Genomic DNA, 17,559 nt, shown 5'->3' on the forward strand with positions numbered 1-17,559 from the left:
TTAAACATTAATAAAACTTTATATGCTGTTGATTTGTTTGTCTTTAAAAAAACACATAAAAACACTTTTTGCTTGTTGTTGATACTTATTCTGGTTGCCTTTGATGAAGTGCCTTTCTTTAAGTCCTTGGGATTGGGGCTGGGGGAAGGAGAGGGGAGATGGTGTCTGCCATGGGTCGGAGGCAAAAACGGGGGTTCTTGTCGTAGGATAGGAGCATAGTCATGGGCTATCCAGGTTGGCAGGTGCCTTACTGGCTATATAATCCAACACCCTCGTTTTATAGGTAAGGCGGTTGAGGTTTGGGGATGATAAATGAAGGCCTAAGCTTATTGCATTATGGAGCTGGGATTTGGATCCTAGTCTCCTTATTCTTAAATCTAACATTCTTTTCACTTTGTCACACTACCCTCATTTTCAGTCAGTCACTAAGCATTTATTAAGTGCCTACTGTACGTCAGACAATATACTAAGCATCAGAGATAAAAAGAAAGCCAAAAAGGTAGTCGCTTCTTAAGGAGGGCCCGATCTAACGGGGGCAGTGACGCGCCAACACCTACGTACAAGCGAGCTGCATAGAGAATACACAGGAAGTAATCAGCAGAGGGAAGGCCCTAGAATTAAGAGGGATTAGAAAAGACTTCTCTAAAGGGTGTCTCTGCTGGAACTTGAGGGAAGCCAGGAGGTAGTGATGAGGATGACAGTACGTGGAGTCAAGGAGGCCTGCAAGTTGTAAGGACACTGGGAAGCTGGGGGAGGGGTCAGTCACTAAGGGTTCTGAATGCCAACAGAATTTTCTGTTTGACCCTGAAGGTGATAGGGAGCCACCGAGGTTTATTTAGTAGGGGGGCTGAAAGGATCACATCGTCAGACCTGTACTTTAGGGAAATCACTATGTTGGCTGAATGAAGGATGACTAGAGTGAGGAGAGTGTTGTGGCAGGGAGACCATCCAGTGGGCTGTGGTAGTAGTCCAGGAGAGATGATGAGGTTCTGCACCAGGGCTATGACAATATCAGAGGAGAGAAGTGGATGTATTGGAGAGGGAAGGTACAATCTTCCAGTTGTGGCAACAGATTGGCCATAAGGGGTGAGTAAAACTGAATATTAAAAAAATGAACTCTACAAAATTATGAAGAACTAGTATGGCCCCAAAGAAGACATATGAGAAAATACCACCACCCTGTTCCTTTATAGAAGTAGGAAGTCTATTGGGATAAAATACTACAGGCACATTCAAACTCTTAATGTATTGATTGGTTTCACTGAATTTTTCTCTTCCCTTTTTTTTTTTTCCTTTTTGGAGGATAGTTGGGTTAAGTGACTTGCCCAAAGTCACACGGCTAGTAAGTATGTCAAGTGTCTGAGGCCACATTTGAACTCAGGTCCTTCTGATTCCAGGGCCCATGCTCTATTCATTGCACCACCTAACTACCCCCTTCCCTTTTTTTTTTTAATAAAAAAATATTATTTTGGGGGCGACTAGGTGGTGCAGTGAGTAAAGCGCCAGCCCTGGAGTCAATAGGACCCGAATTCGCTTCCAGCCTCAGACACTTGATACACACACACACACACACACACACACACACACACACACACACACACACAAATAGCCGTGTAACCTTGGGCAAGTTACTTAACTCCAATTGCCCTCCAAAAGGCAAAATATATTATATGATTTTGTATGTGGCATGGCTCTCTTTTGGAAGGGAAGAAGGAAGGATACTAGGGGAAATTTTGGCTATGTAAAAACAAGATGTCAATAAAATTTTATTTTTAAAAGTTATATAAAAGAATGCTTCAAATAACCAACAAAAAAAAATACAATTAAAACAATCAAAACAACCCACATCTAGCAAATTGGCAAAGATGTCAAAAGACAGGAATGGTCCATGCTGGAGGGTTTGTGGAAAGAAAAGCACATGTTGATGGCTGAGTTGTGGTCCAACTATTCTGAAAAGGAATTTGAAGTTAGACAAAGAAAGTGACTGTTGGCTCAGAGATCACCTTTGTCAGGTATATATGGAGTATTGTTTGATTTTCTTTTTTTTTAAATCCACTTCAGTTTTTCTAAGCTTAATCATTTCTCAGGGACCCTTTCTTTTAAAGGCTCCCTCCACCTCATGGTCTGAGATCTTTCTGCTTCCATGTCCCCAGTAGATCCTCTCCATTCTGTAGTCATTCCCTCAGTCTCTTAGCCGATTAACCCTATTTCTTTCCTCGTTCTGTTCTTTCTTCTCCCTACTACTTTGTTCCATGATCATCTGCTTTGATCCTTAATCAGAATATTTTTAAAATATCATTTTACTGGAACAATCTTATTTGAAGTGATAAATACAAGCATAGCAGTATTTAGCCATTCAGACATTACTGTTCAGAAACCCACAGAGTCAGTCAGTCAACAAGTATTTACTGATGGTCCCAGCTATTAAAGAGCTCAGTCTTGGAGAAAGATTAATAGAGAACATTTGAAGGCAGTAATTCATTTATTAAGCTGGTGTTTATCAGAATCAAAGCACATAGTTTATAATTAAGTGCAAACGTGTGTGGTACAGATTGTATTCTATAGTAATTATAAAGAGTTGTAGTATATAAGTAGTGAGTTGTAGTATTGTCCAAAGAGGATTTATGGGGTAAGCTTAATTTTACCCGGCTCTTAAAAGATGAGGAGAATTTGCATAGGATGACACGCCACCATTCCTGATGAAGACTGACTGAAGGTTTAGGGACAGAAGTGAATGAATTATGGTTGTAAAGGAGTGAAGGTACTGGGCCGATCTAGAATGAATTGTGCTTGGTGGGGAGTAGTCAGAAAGAAAATTGGATAAAACAAAGGTGCAGCCAGAGTTTTGAGTAGCCTTGAAAGAAAGCCCAAAGCCCGGAAGAGTCCAACTAGCTTCTCTTTGCATAAACACCCTGCCCCAGTTTTTTATTGTTTACAACTGCAGAGTACATCTGTAGACATTTTCTTTGTGTAAATGAATGTGTTCGACGACATGTTTATTATGCCAACAGCTGGGGGCCAAACTAAGCAGGAATATTCTGTGCCCTCAAGAAACTTGCCTTCTACTTGGAGGATATGGCATATCTAGCTAAATGTGCATAATGAGCAAACTATGAAGTTTATATAAAGAAAGTAATTTTAAGGGAGAGAAATACTGGTGGGATCAAGAATGACCTCCTGCAGGAGGCAGAACCTGAGCTAGGCTTTGGAGGAAGCTGGGGATTTCCAGAAGGACCTGACAAGGGAGGAAATTCCTAAGATGAGGAGACCCATAGAACACAGTTATGGAGGATGAACTTGGCTAAACAGGGAGGAGAATCGTTTGATATGATCACTTAATAGCACTGTATACCTCTTCCATAAGGCCTTGTATTTGTGTAGCTGTCCAGTTTGCAAAGCCCTCTTAGAGATATGATCTTCCTTAATCCTTGCGAACAAGGTAAGGCAGGCAATATCCTCATTTTGAGATTTAGAGAAGTTAAATAACTTGCTCAAGATCATACATCTAGTAATTAAACAGGGCTTCGAGTATGAGTGCAATGTTCTTTATGTAGCCACATGAATTTTTCAGCAAGGTTTGGGAAAGCCTAATAGTTGGGACATTCTAGTAAGCTCATTAAAATAGGATACTGTTTATTAGTGTTTGCTGGAGTGACAGATATTCTCAGAGAATGGATACATTATGCAGTTTTATATTGGCATACAAAGTATGCCATCATAGTACAGCCCTTGCAGCACCTCAACGCATCAAGACAGCGTACTCAAAACTTAGGTCTCCAAATTAAGGCACTTTCTGCAAAAGAAGCATGCCGAAGATCCCATAACATATGCCAGGGGCTTCATTTTATTTTGTTTTTTCATGTAACTTTTATTTTATTTTGCTTTTTTTCTCTACCTAATTCTTCTCCCCAATTGAAAAAGAAAACTTTTATAATAAAAATGCATAGCTAAGTGAAATAAATTCATTGCATTGTGCTGCTGTTTTTTGGAAGTAACTTATTATAACCATCTAGAAAGTACTACATATATCCTTTGCCAAGTTCTTAATTCTACATGAGTAAATTATACATAGCTACCCAGTAAAATCAGGGCATTGGACTATATAAATGAGCCCAAGATCCCTTCTATAACGCCAGGGTTTAGGATCATAAAAGACCTCAGTAAAGGAGGGATTTGGTGATAAGTATGGAAAGAAGGCCCAGTTGGCAGAAGATGTATGTGTTTATATGAGTATACATCTGACTACACTCTAAAGCTGAGAATTAACTATACATTAAGACCCTCTTCACAAACATTACTATACTCTACTTCATATTGCTTAACAGGGAAATTGCTTTAGGAAGGAAATTTACAACTATATGCATGTATTTTTAAAAGAAAAAAAAGAATAATAGAAGAACAGAGTTGAAAGAAACTTCAAAGGTCATCTGGTCCAACCTCCATTCAAAGCAGAAATCGTTTTGTAGCACCCCCTGGTAAGAGGTCCTCAGCTTCTGCTTGAATATCTCTTAATTAAGTGTGGTATTTTAAAACTTTATAAGCAGAAATATCTCAAAATCTCCTTGCTATACATTTCTCTTCTGGATTTCTCTCTTGTTTTGTTTAGTTTTGAAGGTTGTAGCAAGGATTATTACAAGAAGTTTATTTTTGCTTTTTGTATTTCCCCTTTCCTCTAATTCTTTTTGTCCTTGACCTCCAAGACTGCCTGAGCCTGTGCAACCAGAGATTGTGGGTTCGTTCACTAGTCATATATTTTTATACTAATGCTTATTATTTTATATCATATTTTGAACTATTTAATCCCCATTCTAGCAAAAATGGTCTTTTTTGAAATATATATGTATATATGCATGTGTGTGTCTATTCATATATATGTATGTGCACACATACATATATACACACACATACTGAATAAGTATTCCTTTTGTACTAAATTAAAAATTTATCAGTATTTAGTCAGTGTAATTCTGTTCTCAAGCCCACATATTTTCACTAATTTGAGAGGCATCATGATCCAATAATAATTCACATTTCTATGGCACTTTAAGGTTTACAAAATACTTTACTTGCAACTCTATAAAGTAGATCGGGCAATTATTTATTATCCCTCTTTTACAAGCTAAGTAAAGTGCCTTCCCCACACAACCAGTAAGTGTCAGTGCTGGAACTGGAATCCAGGTCCTTCTGACTCCTACCATATCATTCTTATTGCCTTCCCCTAGACTGAGAACCCTCGACCCAAGTTCTGATCTGGGATCCAGTTCTTAGTAGAGTGGTGTTACTTTATGCAAATCACTTAATTTCTCTGGGAATAGAGATAACATTACTGGGCTGCAGGGATGTTATCAAGATCAGCTAGAATAATATAACTGAAACCACTCTGAAAACTAGAAAGCATTCTAGATTTTTATATGGTAACTTATCATTGTCATCATAGTAGTGACAAAAACCATGGTTATTTATATTGTACCCTCTCAAAAACATCTCCCCTCTATAGCATTATTTAGGAGTATAAATGTCATCTTGTGCTTCTCAAAATCCTCCTGCATTTTATCTTGTAGATTGTGACAGATCAGCAAACAGGACAGAAAATCCAGATAGTGACTGCAGTGGACTCCTCCGTACCCCCGAAACAGCAGTTTATCTTGGCCAGTCCAGATGGAACTGGAACAGGAAAGGTGATATTGGCCTCACCTGAGACATCCAGTGCCAAGCAGCTTATTTTCACCACCACGGACAACCTGGTTCCTGGCAGAATCCAAGTAAGCACAGTCAGTAGGAACCAGGGTTCATTCTGTTGAGGAGACATTCAGACAAGTCCTTGGTTCTTGTTCCCTCCAGGCTGACCCTTCTAGCAGAGCAAGGACAGGGCTAGCTACTGCCCTGCGGCAGCCTTTGAACCCCAGACCCTGGGCTGAAGCCAGTCACCAGTTCCCACTAGAGCTGAAAGATCTTCAAATCTTCTTGTCAGAGACAAACTTGCTTCACTTCCGAGGTCCTCACATCTGTGGCATGTTGTGTCTATGGGAGCGTCTTTACTCCAGCTAGTCTCAGTCCTCTGTTTCAGTCTTAACTTCCACCTTGACTCTAAAATCACAGGACTATAGATTTGAAGCTTGAAGAGGCCTTAGTCTTAGCCTTTGCCCTCAGTTTTACAGATGAGGAACCTTAAATATGTAGAAATTTGTGATGTGCTCAGTCTCACAAAGGAAGTAAGTCCTGTAGACAGGATTCTAACCCAGGACCTAGAATTCCACTGTGCCACACTGCCTCCATGGTGGTTGTAGCCCAGTCTCCTTTATCCTGTGTCCCAGTACTTAGCACGACAGTCCCTCTTGCTAGGTTAGCTCTGTCCTGTTCCATTTCAAGCACTGCTATACTCAGAGAGTAGTTGTAGAGCCATGAGCATTAGAGGTAGAGGGGTCCTTGAAGGTCATCCAGCCCAAATATCTTCTTTCGTGGATGGAGATACTAGGCCCACTCTAGGCCTTCACCTCCCACTCTGCTTTATTAGACTTACTTGGTTCTGTATTTGGGGGCCAGGGCACTGACCTTCAAAGCAGCAGTGTTATTAGAGGCAGAAGGAAGATTTGTATGCAGATTGGAGAGTGAAAGAAAGAAAAATGGCCGTAGAGTTGGGCCAGAGGGTCAGTTCAATGCCATGTGCATTTGTCTGTTTTGTGTAAAGCACTGTGCTCTGGGTCAGGGTTATAAAGACGAAAAAGATAAACACACCCTCCATCCCCCACCTCCCCCAAAGGACCAAGATTTCAGGAAGCAAGACAGTTGTTTCATTTCCCCCACAAAGCAGCATTTGGAAGCTTCCACCACCTCTAGCCATGGAGTGTGCCATAGTGTCTCTGAGGGTCAGGCAGTTCAGTCCCTGGAGATCACTTCTGGTTTCAGTAAGCACTAAGAAAGAAAGTAGGAATGAAATATTAGAGGAAAGGAAGTATTTCCCTTTAGGATGAGCCAGAGTTCAAAGCTATAAAATATCAACTTCAGATACATGTATAAGAAAATTAGTAAGCCTTTTTCTTCCTTTCCCAGAGAACTTTCACTTCACTGGAAATCCATGATCCCTGCTATTTGTCTTGCTGAAGTATTTGCTTGTACAGTTGTGATTTTGTTTTTGTTACAAATCTCACAAAAAAAAATGGGTTTATGCTAGTGATTTCAGAGTCAAGGATACACTCTTCATGTGGCTACATTTTGCATTTTCCTTCGATACCAGTGAGTGTTGATTGCATCTATTATTGGGGTATTTTAAAAGGAAGACAAAGATAGGAGGTTTAAGAGGTAAAGTGGCCCAGGAAGAAAAGCTTCTTTTGTGTTGAGCTTTCTGTGGAACCTGTAGCCATATCTGCAGGGTTGCCGGCCAGGAGGCTGCTGCTTGCCTGGGATTTTGTCACTGAGGTTTTCCATGCTGTTACCACCCACAAAGCACGAGGGGTCAAAATGTTGACTGGACACAGCATGACACCCTGGAAGGACTGTAAATGGAGGCAGTTGGGAGACCCGGACCACTGGCTGTGTCAGCTCGTGGTAACAAGCTTCTACTGCTTAGTCTCCTCATCTCTGAAGTGGAAACAATAGTTCCTTCACACCTCATGGGGTCATCGCAGAGATCAGATGTGGATGGGGGGCCACATTGGTGCTCTAGTGCTTGTTAGCTGTGGGGTGGTGAGATGGCAACACTACACTGCAAACTCCTAGTATTTAAAACAGGAGTGCCGCTGTTTGTGCTACCCAGGTCACAGCATTGTTTGGAGGAAGACACTCTGGTGATCTGCCAGCATCGTAGAAATGGAAGGTGCTACAGTTATTATTCTCAAGTGACACCTCCCCCCTGGGGGGAGAGGGCCTGACTTGGCATTTCCACTGCATCTGCCATATAGATGCCAATGCTCAGTCATACATTCTGGATGTTTCGATAAATGTGTTTATCTGCATACTAACAAGGCATCATACAGTAAGGGAGAAAGATAACAGGAGTGCTTAACAGCTGCCTCTCATCTGGATGATCTCTGGGGCTGCCAGGGTCTGGCTCTCAGGTAGACCAGTACCACTCTGTCCAGTGGACCCAGACCATCTCCCAAATGTGTGCCCTTGGTGACACCAGGGACCATCAGACAGAAGCATTTAGAGAGATGGTGTGCATGTACTTTTCTTGTCCATTCTTACTGATGACAGGTTAGAGCAGGGATGGGGAACCTTTGACATTGAGGCCACATGTGGCCCTCTAGGTCCTTGAGTGGAGCCTTTTGACTGAGTACAAGTTTTACAGAATAAATCTTTTTATTAAGGGGATTTGTTTTGTGAAGTTTGGATTCTATCAAATGGCTGCACTTGAGGACCTAGAAGACCACATGTGAGCTCGAAGCCAAAGGTTCCCCACCCATGGGTTAGATGATACAGTGATGAAATTTAAGCAATAGCAGCCTCATGTGTACTGTGGCAGTGTTCCCATAGGTGTGTCCCTTGTTTAGAAGCACAGGATTAGGGCTTTGTGGTTAAACAGTCCTACATGCCAGGTGATTCTGTTGTTAATTAACAACTTAACTGTTTCCAAATTTCTTCTTAGATTGTGACGGATTCTGCTTCTGTTGAGCGCTTATTGGGGAAAGCAGATGTCCAGCGGCCCCAGGTGGTAGAATATTGTGTGGTGTGCGGAGACAAGGCATCAGGTAAATAAACTCAGAGCATGGGCTTTGTAGGGAAATCTGCAAAAAAGCTAATGAGCCCAATTTTGGCAAGAGACAGTTCAGACAAAGAAGCTAGGAAATTTCTTCTTAAACATTTTGAAATGCAGATAAAGTCCACTTTTCTAATTGCTGCAGAACCTGAGATAATGAAAGGGAAGTAGACAAACCAGGTGTGACGAACTAGCTCTTGCTCCCTTGTGGATGCAGGGGTTGATCCTCCAGTGTGATCACACAGATGAGAGTGATTAAAAGAGCAGTGTCCAAAGTGGGGCCCAGACTCGCCTCCTGGACTCAGCCTCTCTCTGCTTCCTCTTTGGTCATCATTTAGAAGCCTAGCAAGCTCGTGATGGGCATTCCTGTGACCAAGAAGACATCTTATTCTGTGTTCCAGATCACTTATGTACATGACCCTGCCCACGTCTGCTTTTGTGAGGGAATAGATACTGAGTCAGAGACCTATCTAAGAGCACTTGACTTGCCCATTGTTTCTTTTCAAACCCTGAAAACACTGAGTGAACATGGCCACAGTATTTGCCACTCTGGTCTGACTTACCTAATTCTGGTACTTTTTCTAGTCATTACACTCCACATTCTTTTGTGTTTATCCACACCCGTGTCTGTTAGTCATATGAGGGTCGAGGGCTGGCTTTCTCAGTAGTTAGAGTCTGGTGCCCCTTCACCTCCCTCTGTTTCATCTCCACAGACCATGCCCTGCACTCTGTGCAGTAAACTCAAAGTTGTATGCTTTTGTTCTTAAGAAAGACTAGATGAGAGGGTGTGCACAGATAAATGCAAATCCATCCCTGCTCCTGGGAAAGTGATTCAAGGCTATGAATGAAGGCTAAGGGAGCCAGATGTCCCTCAGGTCGATTGCACTTCTTGGTTTTGCTGGGATTTAATATAATTTTAGTCCCCAAATTGTCATTTAGTTTCCTTAGTAGTTTTTTTCTTGCAACAATGGCAGTGTACTTCCTCAGCACCTTAGAAAGATCAAGATACAAGTAGTGATGTGAGTTTTTTCTGTATTTTTACAACTCATGTGGCTTGTTTGAATATTTTAATTTGTATAATAAGCAAGGGTGTCTGTAAATTCATCTCCTTTTTATCTTACAAAATCAGACACTGACTAAATATGTAAAGAAACTTCATTAAAGTGAATGTTGTAATTTTGTAATTTCAATTTGTAGCTAAGTCATTTTAAGATATTTTAAATGATTTATACTACCTATAATGTGCTTTTTAAAATTTGTATACATCAGACATATGTTTTTGTTTCAGCATAAGCTATTGTCTAATTTTTCTTGGCATTTTGTTCATTTTACAAAACTTTTTGAAGGAATGGTATCAACTTCTCAAGAGTTGTGAATACATTTTTAGATTTTAAAGTTAAAAAAAGAAAATTACTCAAGGTACAACAGAAAATTAGTAGTGTCTTCATGTAAAAGGGAAAAAAAATTACATTGTAAGAGATTTGAAATTACCAGAAGTTTTTAATCTCCACAATCCTCTTTTGGGCTCAAAGAACAACAAAATATATTCAACCTGAGGCATTAGTAGTAATTTCACATATCGCTGATGTATACGTATTAGAGCCAGAGAAAATACCAAAATGCCTACTATGTGCTATATACTGCTAGACAGACTTTGGAAGCATAAAAATGAAATGAGATAGAATACCTTCCTTCAAGAAGTTCACAGTCCCAGTCAGGGGTTAAAGATATACAGATAACCATAATACAAGACATATTTTAGGAGGTGTATCAGAGAGGTCCAAACATGGTATGAGGGATTGGGGGGCAGGAGAGTGGAAGAGATCACATATAGCCCAAAGGCTTTATGACATTGAAAGAAAGGAGGAATCTCATCAGGAATGGGATGTAGGGAGTGTGGACAGTGGCATGAACTTAGGCATAGAGTTCAAAGATGGCAGGATGAGATGGGGAGAACATCAAGTAACACAGTTTGTCAACACTGGGGGTGGGGAGGGACAGGAAGAATAATGTGAAATAAAGCTCGAAAGGTTATGAAGGGCCTTGAATACTTGTCTAAGGAATTCATATCTTATTCAAAAAATCAGTGAGGGACCAGAAGGGAAATCAGCCAAGGGGCAGATATGCAGGATGAATTCTAGAAGGGAGCTTGAAAATGGGAACTTAGGAAGGTGACCAGAAAAAAAAAATAGGAGGTTGAATGGCATTTCATAATTGTATTCTAGGACGACTAGAACCCCAGCAACTCTAGCTCCCTCAGAATTCCTGAGCAGAAGGGGGTCACTGACCCATGGCATCTATCAAAAAGTCTTTGGTGACATCCTGCCCTTACCCTAGCATTGAATCATCACCGTCATTGTGGCCTCCTTCCTTCATCTCTCCTTCCTATTACTCCACTTCTTCTAAGAAAAGTTATGTGCATTTGTTGTGTTCAGAGACACTCTGAAACTTAATAAACTATTCTCCCTTATTGTACCCTCCACTGTTGAAAATTACATTTTAAATGAGTTAACTGTATGGACGATCAAAACTTGACTTAGAAATGCTGTTGGGGTGGAGGGAAATTTGACTTTCTTTTGGTGAACTCCCATTCATTTTCCATCCCTCTAGGTCGTCACTATGGGGCTGTCAGTTGTGAAGGCTGCAAAGGTTTCTTTAAAAGAAGCGTAAGGAAGAATTTAACATACAGTTGCCGAAGCAACCAGGACTGTATCATCAATAAACATCATCGAAACCGCTGCCAGTTCTGTAGACTTAAAAAGTGCTTAGAGATGGGCATGAAAATGGAATGTGAGTAATGAGTCATACTAAAAATTACAGGATACTTGCTGCAGGAAAAAATGGGCACAATCCAATTGTGGAACTGAAAGACTTTAAAACATTCTAGGGGAAAAAAACACTGAGCAGCCACTTCATTTTACTTTCACTATAAATTTAGTGGTCATAGCAGTGGGTGTTTTAAAAAATTAATTTGGCAGTTAAAGCACTGAATCAGTGAGTGATCTGTATGTAGCACCCATTATGGGTACAACATTGCCCTCATTTCTTTAGGGAGATTGAAAAAAAGAAATTCTGTTTTAGACATAGTTCCTGTTCTTCAGAGACTGAGACCAGACATGAAGATTGATTCTATTCAAGTAGTCTTGCTGTTTGGGTCAATTCTTCATAGCATTCATGCTATGGGCTTATCAGTCTTATAGAAAAAGGTTAAATTTCTGTAGTGAATTGTTCATCAGTGCTTTACCCTAAATATGAAAAGTGGGAGATCTGTTGACAGCTTGGATGTATGTCAACATCTTCTGTGTTCTTTTTTGAGAGATGCAAAAGTTTACTTCAAATAATTATCTTACTGTTTTCACCCATGAGAGAGGTAGGTATGTTTCCACTATGTCTAAGTGCTGAGTAGTGCACATAATGCATTGGATGGATAGTCACATTTGTTTGAGTTCATACTATACAAAGTTATAATTATATGAAGTATACTTATTGGTTCCAATCCAATGGAAATAGTCTGTGTGAAATATTATGACCACTTAAGAGAGGGGGTGTGTGGAGGGGAGGCAACATCATTATTTGCATTAATTGGGACCTAGCTATATAGGGCAACTTGTTCTGGAGTTGTCAGGGGAAGGAACTGACGCTTTCAGGTAAGTCTCTTCAACAGTGAACCAAAATAGCTGAATGATCTATGTTTTTATTGCTACAAGTTAAAAAAAAAAAAGTCAACCTGATTTATGAGCCTTTCTAAATTTAGTAGGTAATTTCATAAATGACTAACATAGAAACTAGTCACCATGTCTATACTAAACCACTTGGTATATTATACATAGGACCAGAAATTCTAAAATGAAACTATTATTAGAAGAGAGAAAACAGTATTTAGAGTCAAGCCATGAAGATCCAAGTCTAGGATGGAGTTGCCCAACTCAGATTGGAAACACAGGACAGCGAAGGCAAGAGGCCCCAGCAGGGCACCCAGGCTTGAATTCACAGACTAGAGCAAAGCCCACCTGAAGAGGCAGGCTTCCTGGAGAGGACCTTTAGTGTGACATCTCACTTTTCATCTGGTCACCCATGGACTCAGCCACCAAATCGGCTCTCACTTACTTTCTCTCACATTGTCTTCAGGGAAGGCTATGCACGTAATTAACTGCAAATCAGCTTTACTAATGGATGGCACACAGTAAAGTTAGGGAAAAGGAGAGCCATTTGTGCCTTAAAGGTGATTAACAGTGTCAATGTAGTCACTGTTCTAGTGTAGTGTCTTCCTTTTTGGGGAGTAAGTTGTCTCTTATTCCAGCTGCAAGGGAGTACAGTGGCCTGGCCCACATCCCCAAGTAGCATCTGTAAGTTAGTCATTATTACTTTGCAGCAGCAGTAGCAGCAGCCAGAGTTAATACATTCCAAATGGCAGATACTAGCAGCAAAGTTATGATATGGTTTTAGTAGCAGGTTACTTGGCTTCTGGCCCTGAGGACTCTTTCCTAATTTCCTTTTGAAAATACCATCATTCCTGTTATTCCATTCCTGGCATGCATAGTCAGTCACTTTCTATTTGACTCTCTGTTGAAGAGCTTGCTGGTGAGATGTTAAGTTGCAAACAATGTCTTTTTTATGCAGGTTCAGCTTAAGATTAGGATGTTTCCTCAGTGTATTTGATCCAGTTTACAGCATTAAGTTAAATATAATTTCATTCTATTAACCCACATAAGTTTATTTCCTTAAGCATATGTTTGTAGACATAAACTATTGAAAGGGGAGGAAGAAGGTTTCCTCAGCAACTTGTCCTAGCCTAGGAAAAGGGTCCTGCTCATTGCCCTCTTTGAAGGCAGTGACATATCTGATCCTGAATCCTTCTTACTGGCAGAAATAAGAAACATAGAAACAAAAATTTAGATAGATGAACAGACAGAGCAAGCATAAATTAAGCACCAACTGTGCTAGACATTGTACTAAGTGTGGAGAATACAAATTCAAGAAAAGAGACAATCTTTAAGAAGGATCTTGCGTTCTGATGCAGAAGACATCACAGAAAGGGGCAGGAAAGTGAAGGGGGAGGAGGAGACAGAAATGTCCATCGAGGCAGGAGCAAAGCAAGCCTGGATGGCCTGGGCTTTAAAAAGGGGTTTCCCAAGACCCATTTCTGTCTTGAACAAGCCAGTTGGACATTTTGAGATCTTTTTATTTCCTTTGAATTCATGAACAGAATCATAGGCTTTTAAGTCAGGTTTCCATTTGCCTAAAAATTTTTAGTATTTAAAAAAATCATTCAGACTTAGTGTAGTGCCATTAGTCTTTCCTTCAGTAACTGGCTTCTTTATGAAGACTGGCTGTTTTGGTGCTTTGGGCACTTTTTCCTTAGTTAGGATGTTTTCTTTAAGCACAAGTTTATGTTGTTCTTTTAAGCTGTTCAGAGTGAAAGGAAGCCTTTTGATGTGCAACGGGAGAAACCAACCAATTGTGCAGCTTCTACAGAGAAAATCTACATCAGGAAAGACCTAAGAAGTCCCTTGATAGCCACACCCACTTTTGTAGCAGACAAAGATGGAACAAGGTTAGTGTCAGACTCTGCCCCTCATGTTTGCAGAAGGATGTAAGAATGAGGGTATGAGACTTAGGCAGAGGGAGGCTCAGAACTCTAGAGGAGTCAGAGCCCTGAGTGGGTAATGTCATCATGCTCATACCTTCTTCCTACTTCACGGTCTACACTTGCTGACTGGTAGGGGATGACAGACTAACGTTCATGGGGGCCATTCTCTAGCCTGCCTTTCCTACACCTGATTCCCATTATACCTTCCCAGTTATGCCCCCACAAAGATGAGGAGTCACACCTAAGGTTTTATTTGTAGCAGTCATGATACCTCTACAAAAAAGATTTTAAATCATTTGACTGCTTGTTTTGTGGGGAGCGTATTTTTAAAAAAATATCAGAACTTTCTGCTCTGTGTAATTGTTCAGAAGTTCAACATCTGAGGCTTTTACCAAGTATAGACTCAAAACCTTCTTTCCTGAATTTCTTCCAGACAATATTAGATACCCAGTAAATGATGCATTGACACTTGTATAGTCTAATTATAATCAATGCGTTGAACATAATTTAAAAGGCTCAAGAAAGAAAGATGAGGAAATCAGAGTATGTAGAAAATGGCTCTTGAATGGGAGCCCATGAACTTGCTTTTGGTTTAGGGTTTTAATTTGGATGACTACATTTCATTATGATTGGTCTTCTTTTTAATCCGATATATTTTATTTTATGCATTTTAAAAAAAAATGATTCTGAGAAGGGGTCTTATAGGCAGGTTTCCCTAGACTGACTTCCACAGGTGTCTAGGAGACCAGAAAGCTTAAAAATCCCTGATGTAGAGAAAGATGGAATTGAGACCAAATTTGAGATGTGCTGAAGGGGACCTAACTTTCTTAGCAGAATTTCTGCAAACTGCTGCCAAATTGGAGGTTTAAACAATACTTCAAAGCAGTCTTCAGTTATCCCCACCCCAAGCAAAGGAGAACCACCTGTTCATTATAAAAATTTTTGTTACGATTCTTCATTTGATAAAGATAGTCCAAACCTTATTACTAAGAATTTTGAAAGTTTTAGTGTATCATATAAACAAATCCTAATGGGATAGCTAATAAAACATCAGAAGCTTCTCTGAATGTCTTTATGTCTCTAATAGACAAACAGGTCTTCTTGATCCAGGAATGCTTGTCAATATCCAACAACCTTTGATACGTGATGACGGTACAGTGCTTCTTGCTGCTGACTCCAAGGTAATGTCTGTCGCCTGTGGTTTTACTTCCCTTGAAAGAACTCCAGACTTTTAGCCAGGAGATCTAGGTTAGGAGCCTGGCTCTGTGTCCCACTAGTGGGACCTCAGTCAAAGTCTGCACTGCCCTGTCCTCAGGTTCTAGCCCCAGGATCCAAAGAACCCATGAAATCTTATCTGTAAAAGAGAAATAATATTTTTACTGCTGACTTCCCAGGGTTATGATGAGGTTTACTTTGTAACCACAAATAGCAATAAAAAGTGTGAGTTACTGTTTACTTGAAATATGTACATCACAAAATCTTTGACAAAAATAATCACCTTGGTAGTGTCTGTGTCTCACTGAAATAGTTTGCTTTTTACTTGGAATATAACAAGGACTCATCAGCAATAACCAGCACCTCTCAACTCAGCACCACTAATGGAAATGGAAATTATCTTAAGAGAAACTTGATTTTTCTTTTGTTGCATTGATATTATCATCCCATAATCATTAAAACATGTTTGCATTTAGATTTATTTCACTTGTTGAAAGTGCCACGGCTTCATTCTGATGAAAATGCTTTGCTTTGTAGCACACAAATTGACTGACTTTTATTGTGCACTTGTTTTCACTTGTTCTGAATCCCTTTTGAAAAATCCATTATTACCTTTTTATAAAATTGTTCTGGGACTATATTCAGCTAGGTGGCAAATTAGCTGTTTAAAACTGAATACATAGCAAGTGATAAGACTAGCATGGCATTTGTAACATCTGAGATGTAGCTGAATTAAAACCAGCTGAAGTAGAAGTATAGGAAAACAGATATCCAGAGGGGAAAGTTAAAATATGACAGCTTCATCCCATGAGAGGACACTATTCCTAAATCCTACTGGATTGCAAAGTCGGTGACCTTTGCTTCCTTCTAAGCAGCCATTGTATTGATGCAGCTGCCTTGTGCCACCCATTATCACAGAGCTTAGAGCCTTGCAGAACTGTTAGGGGCCCTGGAGATCATCTAGTCTGGGTCACTCTCCACCTCCAGCTCTCAGACTGATGCATTTTCTAGAGAAGATGGTTGTCTCTGACTTAAAGCTGCATAAAAGCAAGAAACCAAAATCAGACTTCTAGTATAAAAGAGAGGTAAGTGATTGTGTCAACAGGAAGGTTTGGAAGAGTTAACAGCAGGGTCTAATGAGTAGAGTACCAGAATCTGAGGTTGTAAACCAGAAACCTAATACCAGGCAACTTCACCTCAACTTCCTTATCCATTGACTGTACAGAAAATGTGGTATGACTCACCAGAGTGCGACAACCTATTTGAAAATTCTGAATCTCTTTCCAAATGTAAGGAACAGAGAATTCAAAGAATCTGCGTCCTCTGCCTCTTAATCTGACCTCTGCTGGGGTCAGACCTTCATGGAGGCCACAGCATGAGCACAGAGCTCATATCTGCCTGCCATCCATTGACCATGTGATTTTGTGTGTTTGTCTTTTCTAGGCTGAAACAAGCCAGGGTGCTCTAGGCACATTGGCAAACGTAGTGACATCCCTTGCCAACCTCAATGAATCTCTGAATAATGGTGACCCTTCAGAAATCCAACAAGAGGACCAATCAGCAAGTGAGATCACTCGGTAGGAACTCAGGGTAGCAGCATGCATGAAGGCCTCCTTAGGTGGTGACTGGATTTTTCTACTCTCCTTTAAACTGTCGTGACATCTGCATCCTTATTTAGACAAGTACAGTACAACTTTGAAGGTGTCACTGTGAGACCAGAACCTGTCTCTTTAAATAGTAGTTATTAAAATCTTGCTCTGTGTGAGCAAATCAATCAAAAGTGGTTGCAGTCAAAAGTAACAGAATTGCATATTAGTGACAGACAGCAAAAAAAAAAAAGAAGCCACCTCTAATAGTAAATGAACATTACTTGCTGTTCAGCATTTTTGTTGCATTTTGCTATTAATAGTTGTCCTTCAGATTTATCCTTAGTTTTCCTTTTTCTTAAGTAACTATAAAGCTCATCAGAGTTCAAAGGCTTAATAGCATTAGTTGGTTCCAGGCTTCTGTAAGCAGAAAGAGTGCATATTTCTCTCCCAAAATTCTAGTATTACATTTT

The 17,559-nt window shown here is 40.2% G+C and overlaps 1 protein-coding gene across 4 annotated transcripts in view; it reads left to right on the plus strand.

Moving 5' to 3' along the window:
• The window catches only part of NR2C2 (nuclear receptor subfamily 2 group C member 2), a 127,753-nt gene that overhangs the window by 89,437 nt on the left and 20,757 nt on the right, over positions 1-17,559 (plus strand). For 3 of the 4 annotated variants that reach the window (XM_069083871.1, XM_069083867.1, XM_069083868.1), the window contains 6 exons: positions 5,562-5,762; positions 8,585-8,687; positions 11,306-11,485; positions 14,102-14,249; positions 15,373-15,466; positions 16,944-17,077. In XM_069083871.1, coding sequence (XP_068939972.1) covers positions 5,562-5,762; positions 8,585-8,687; positions 11,306-11,485; positions 14,102-14,249; positions 15,373-15,466; positions 16,944-17,077 — 860 coding nt within the window. The remainder of the gene's footprint in view (positions 1-5,561; positions 5,763-8,584; positions 8,688-11,305; positions 11,486-14,101; positions 14,250-15,372; positions 15,467-16,943; positions 17,078-17,559) is intronic. The other variant, XM_069083870.1, reaches the window with a different exon arrangement.

Source organism: Petaurus breviceps, unplaced genomic scaffold (assembly GCF_028583685.1).
Source record: "Petaurus breviceps papuanus isolate PSGF00001 unplaced genomic scaffold, PetGlider_PUasm1.0 174, whole genome shotgun sequence".
Classification (NCBI taxonomy): Eukaryota; Metazoa; Chordata; class Mammalia; order Diprotodontia; family Petauridae; genus Petaurus; species Petaurus breviceps.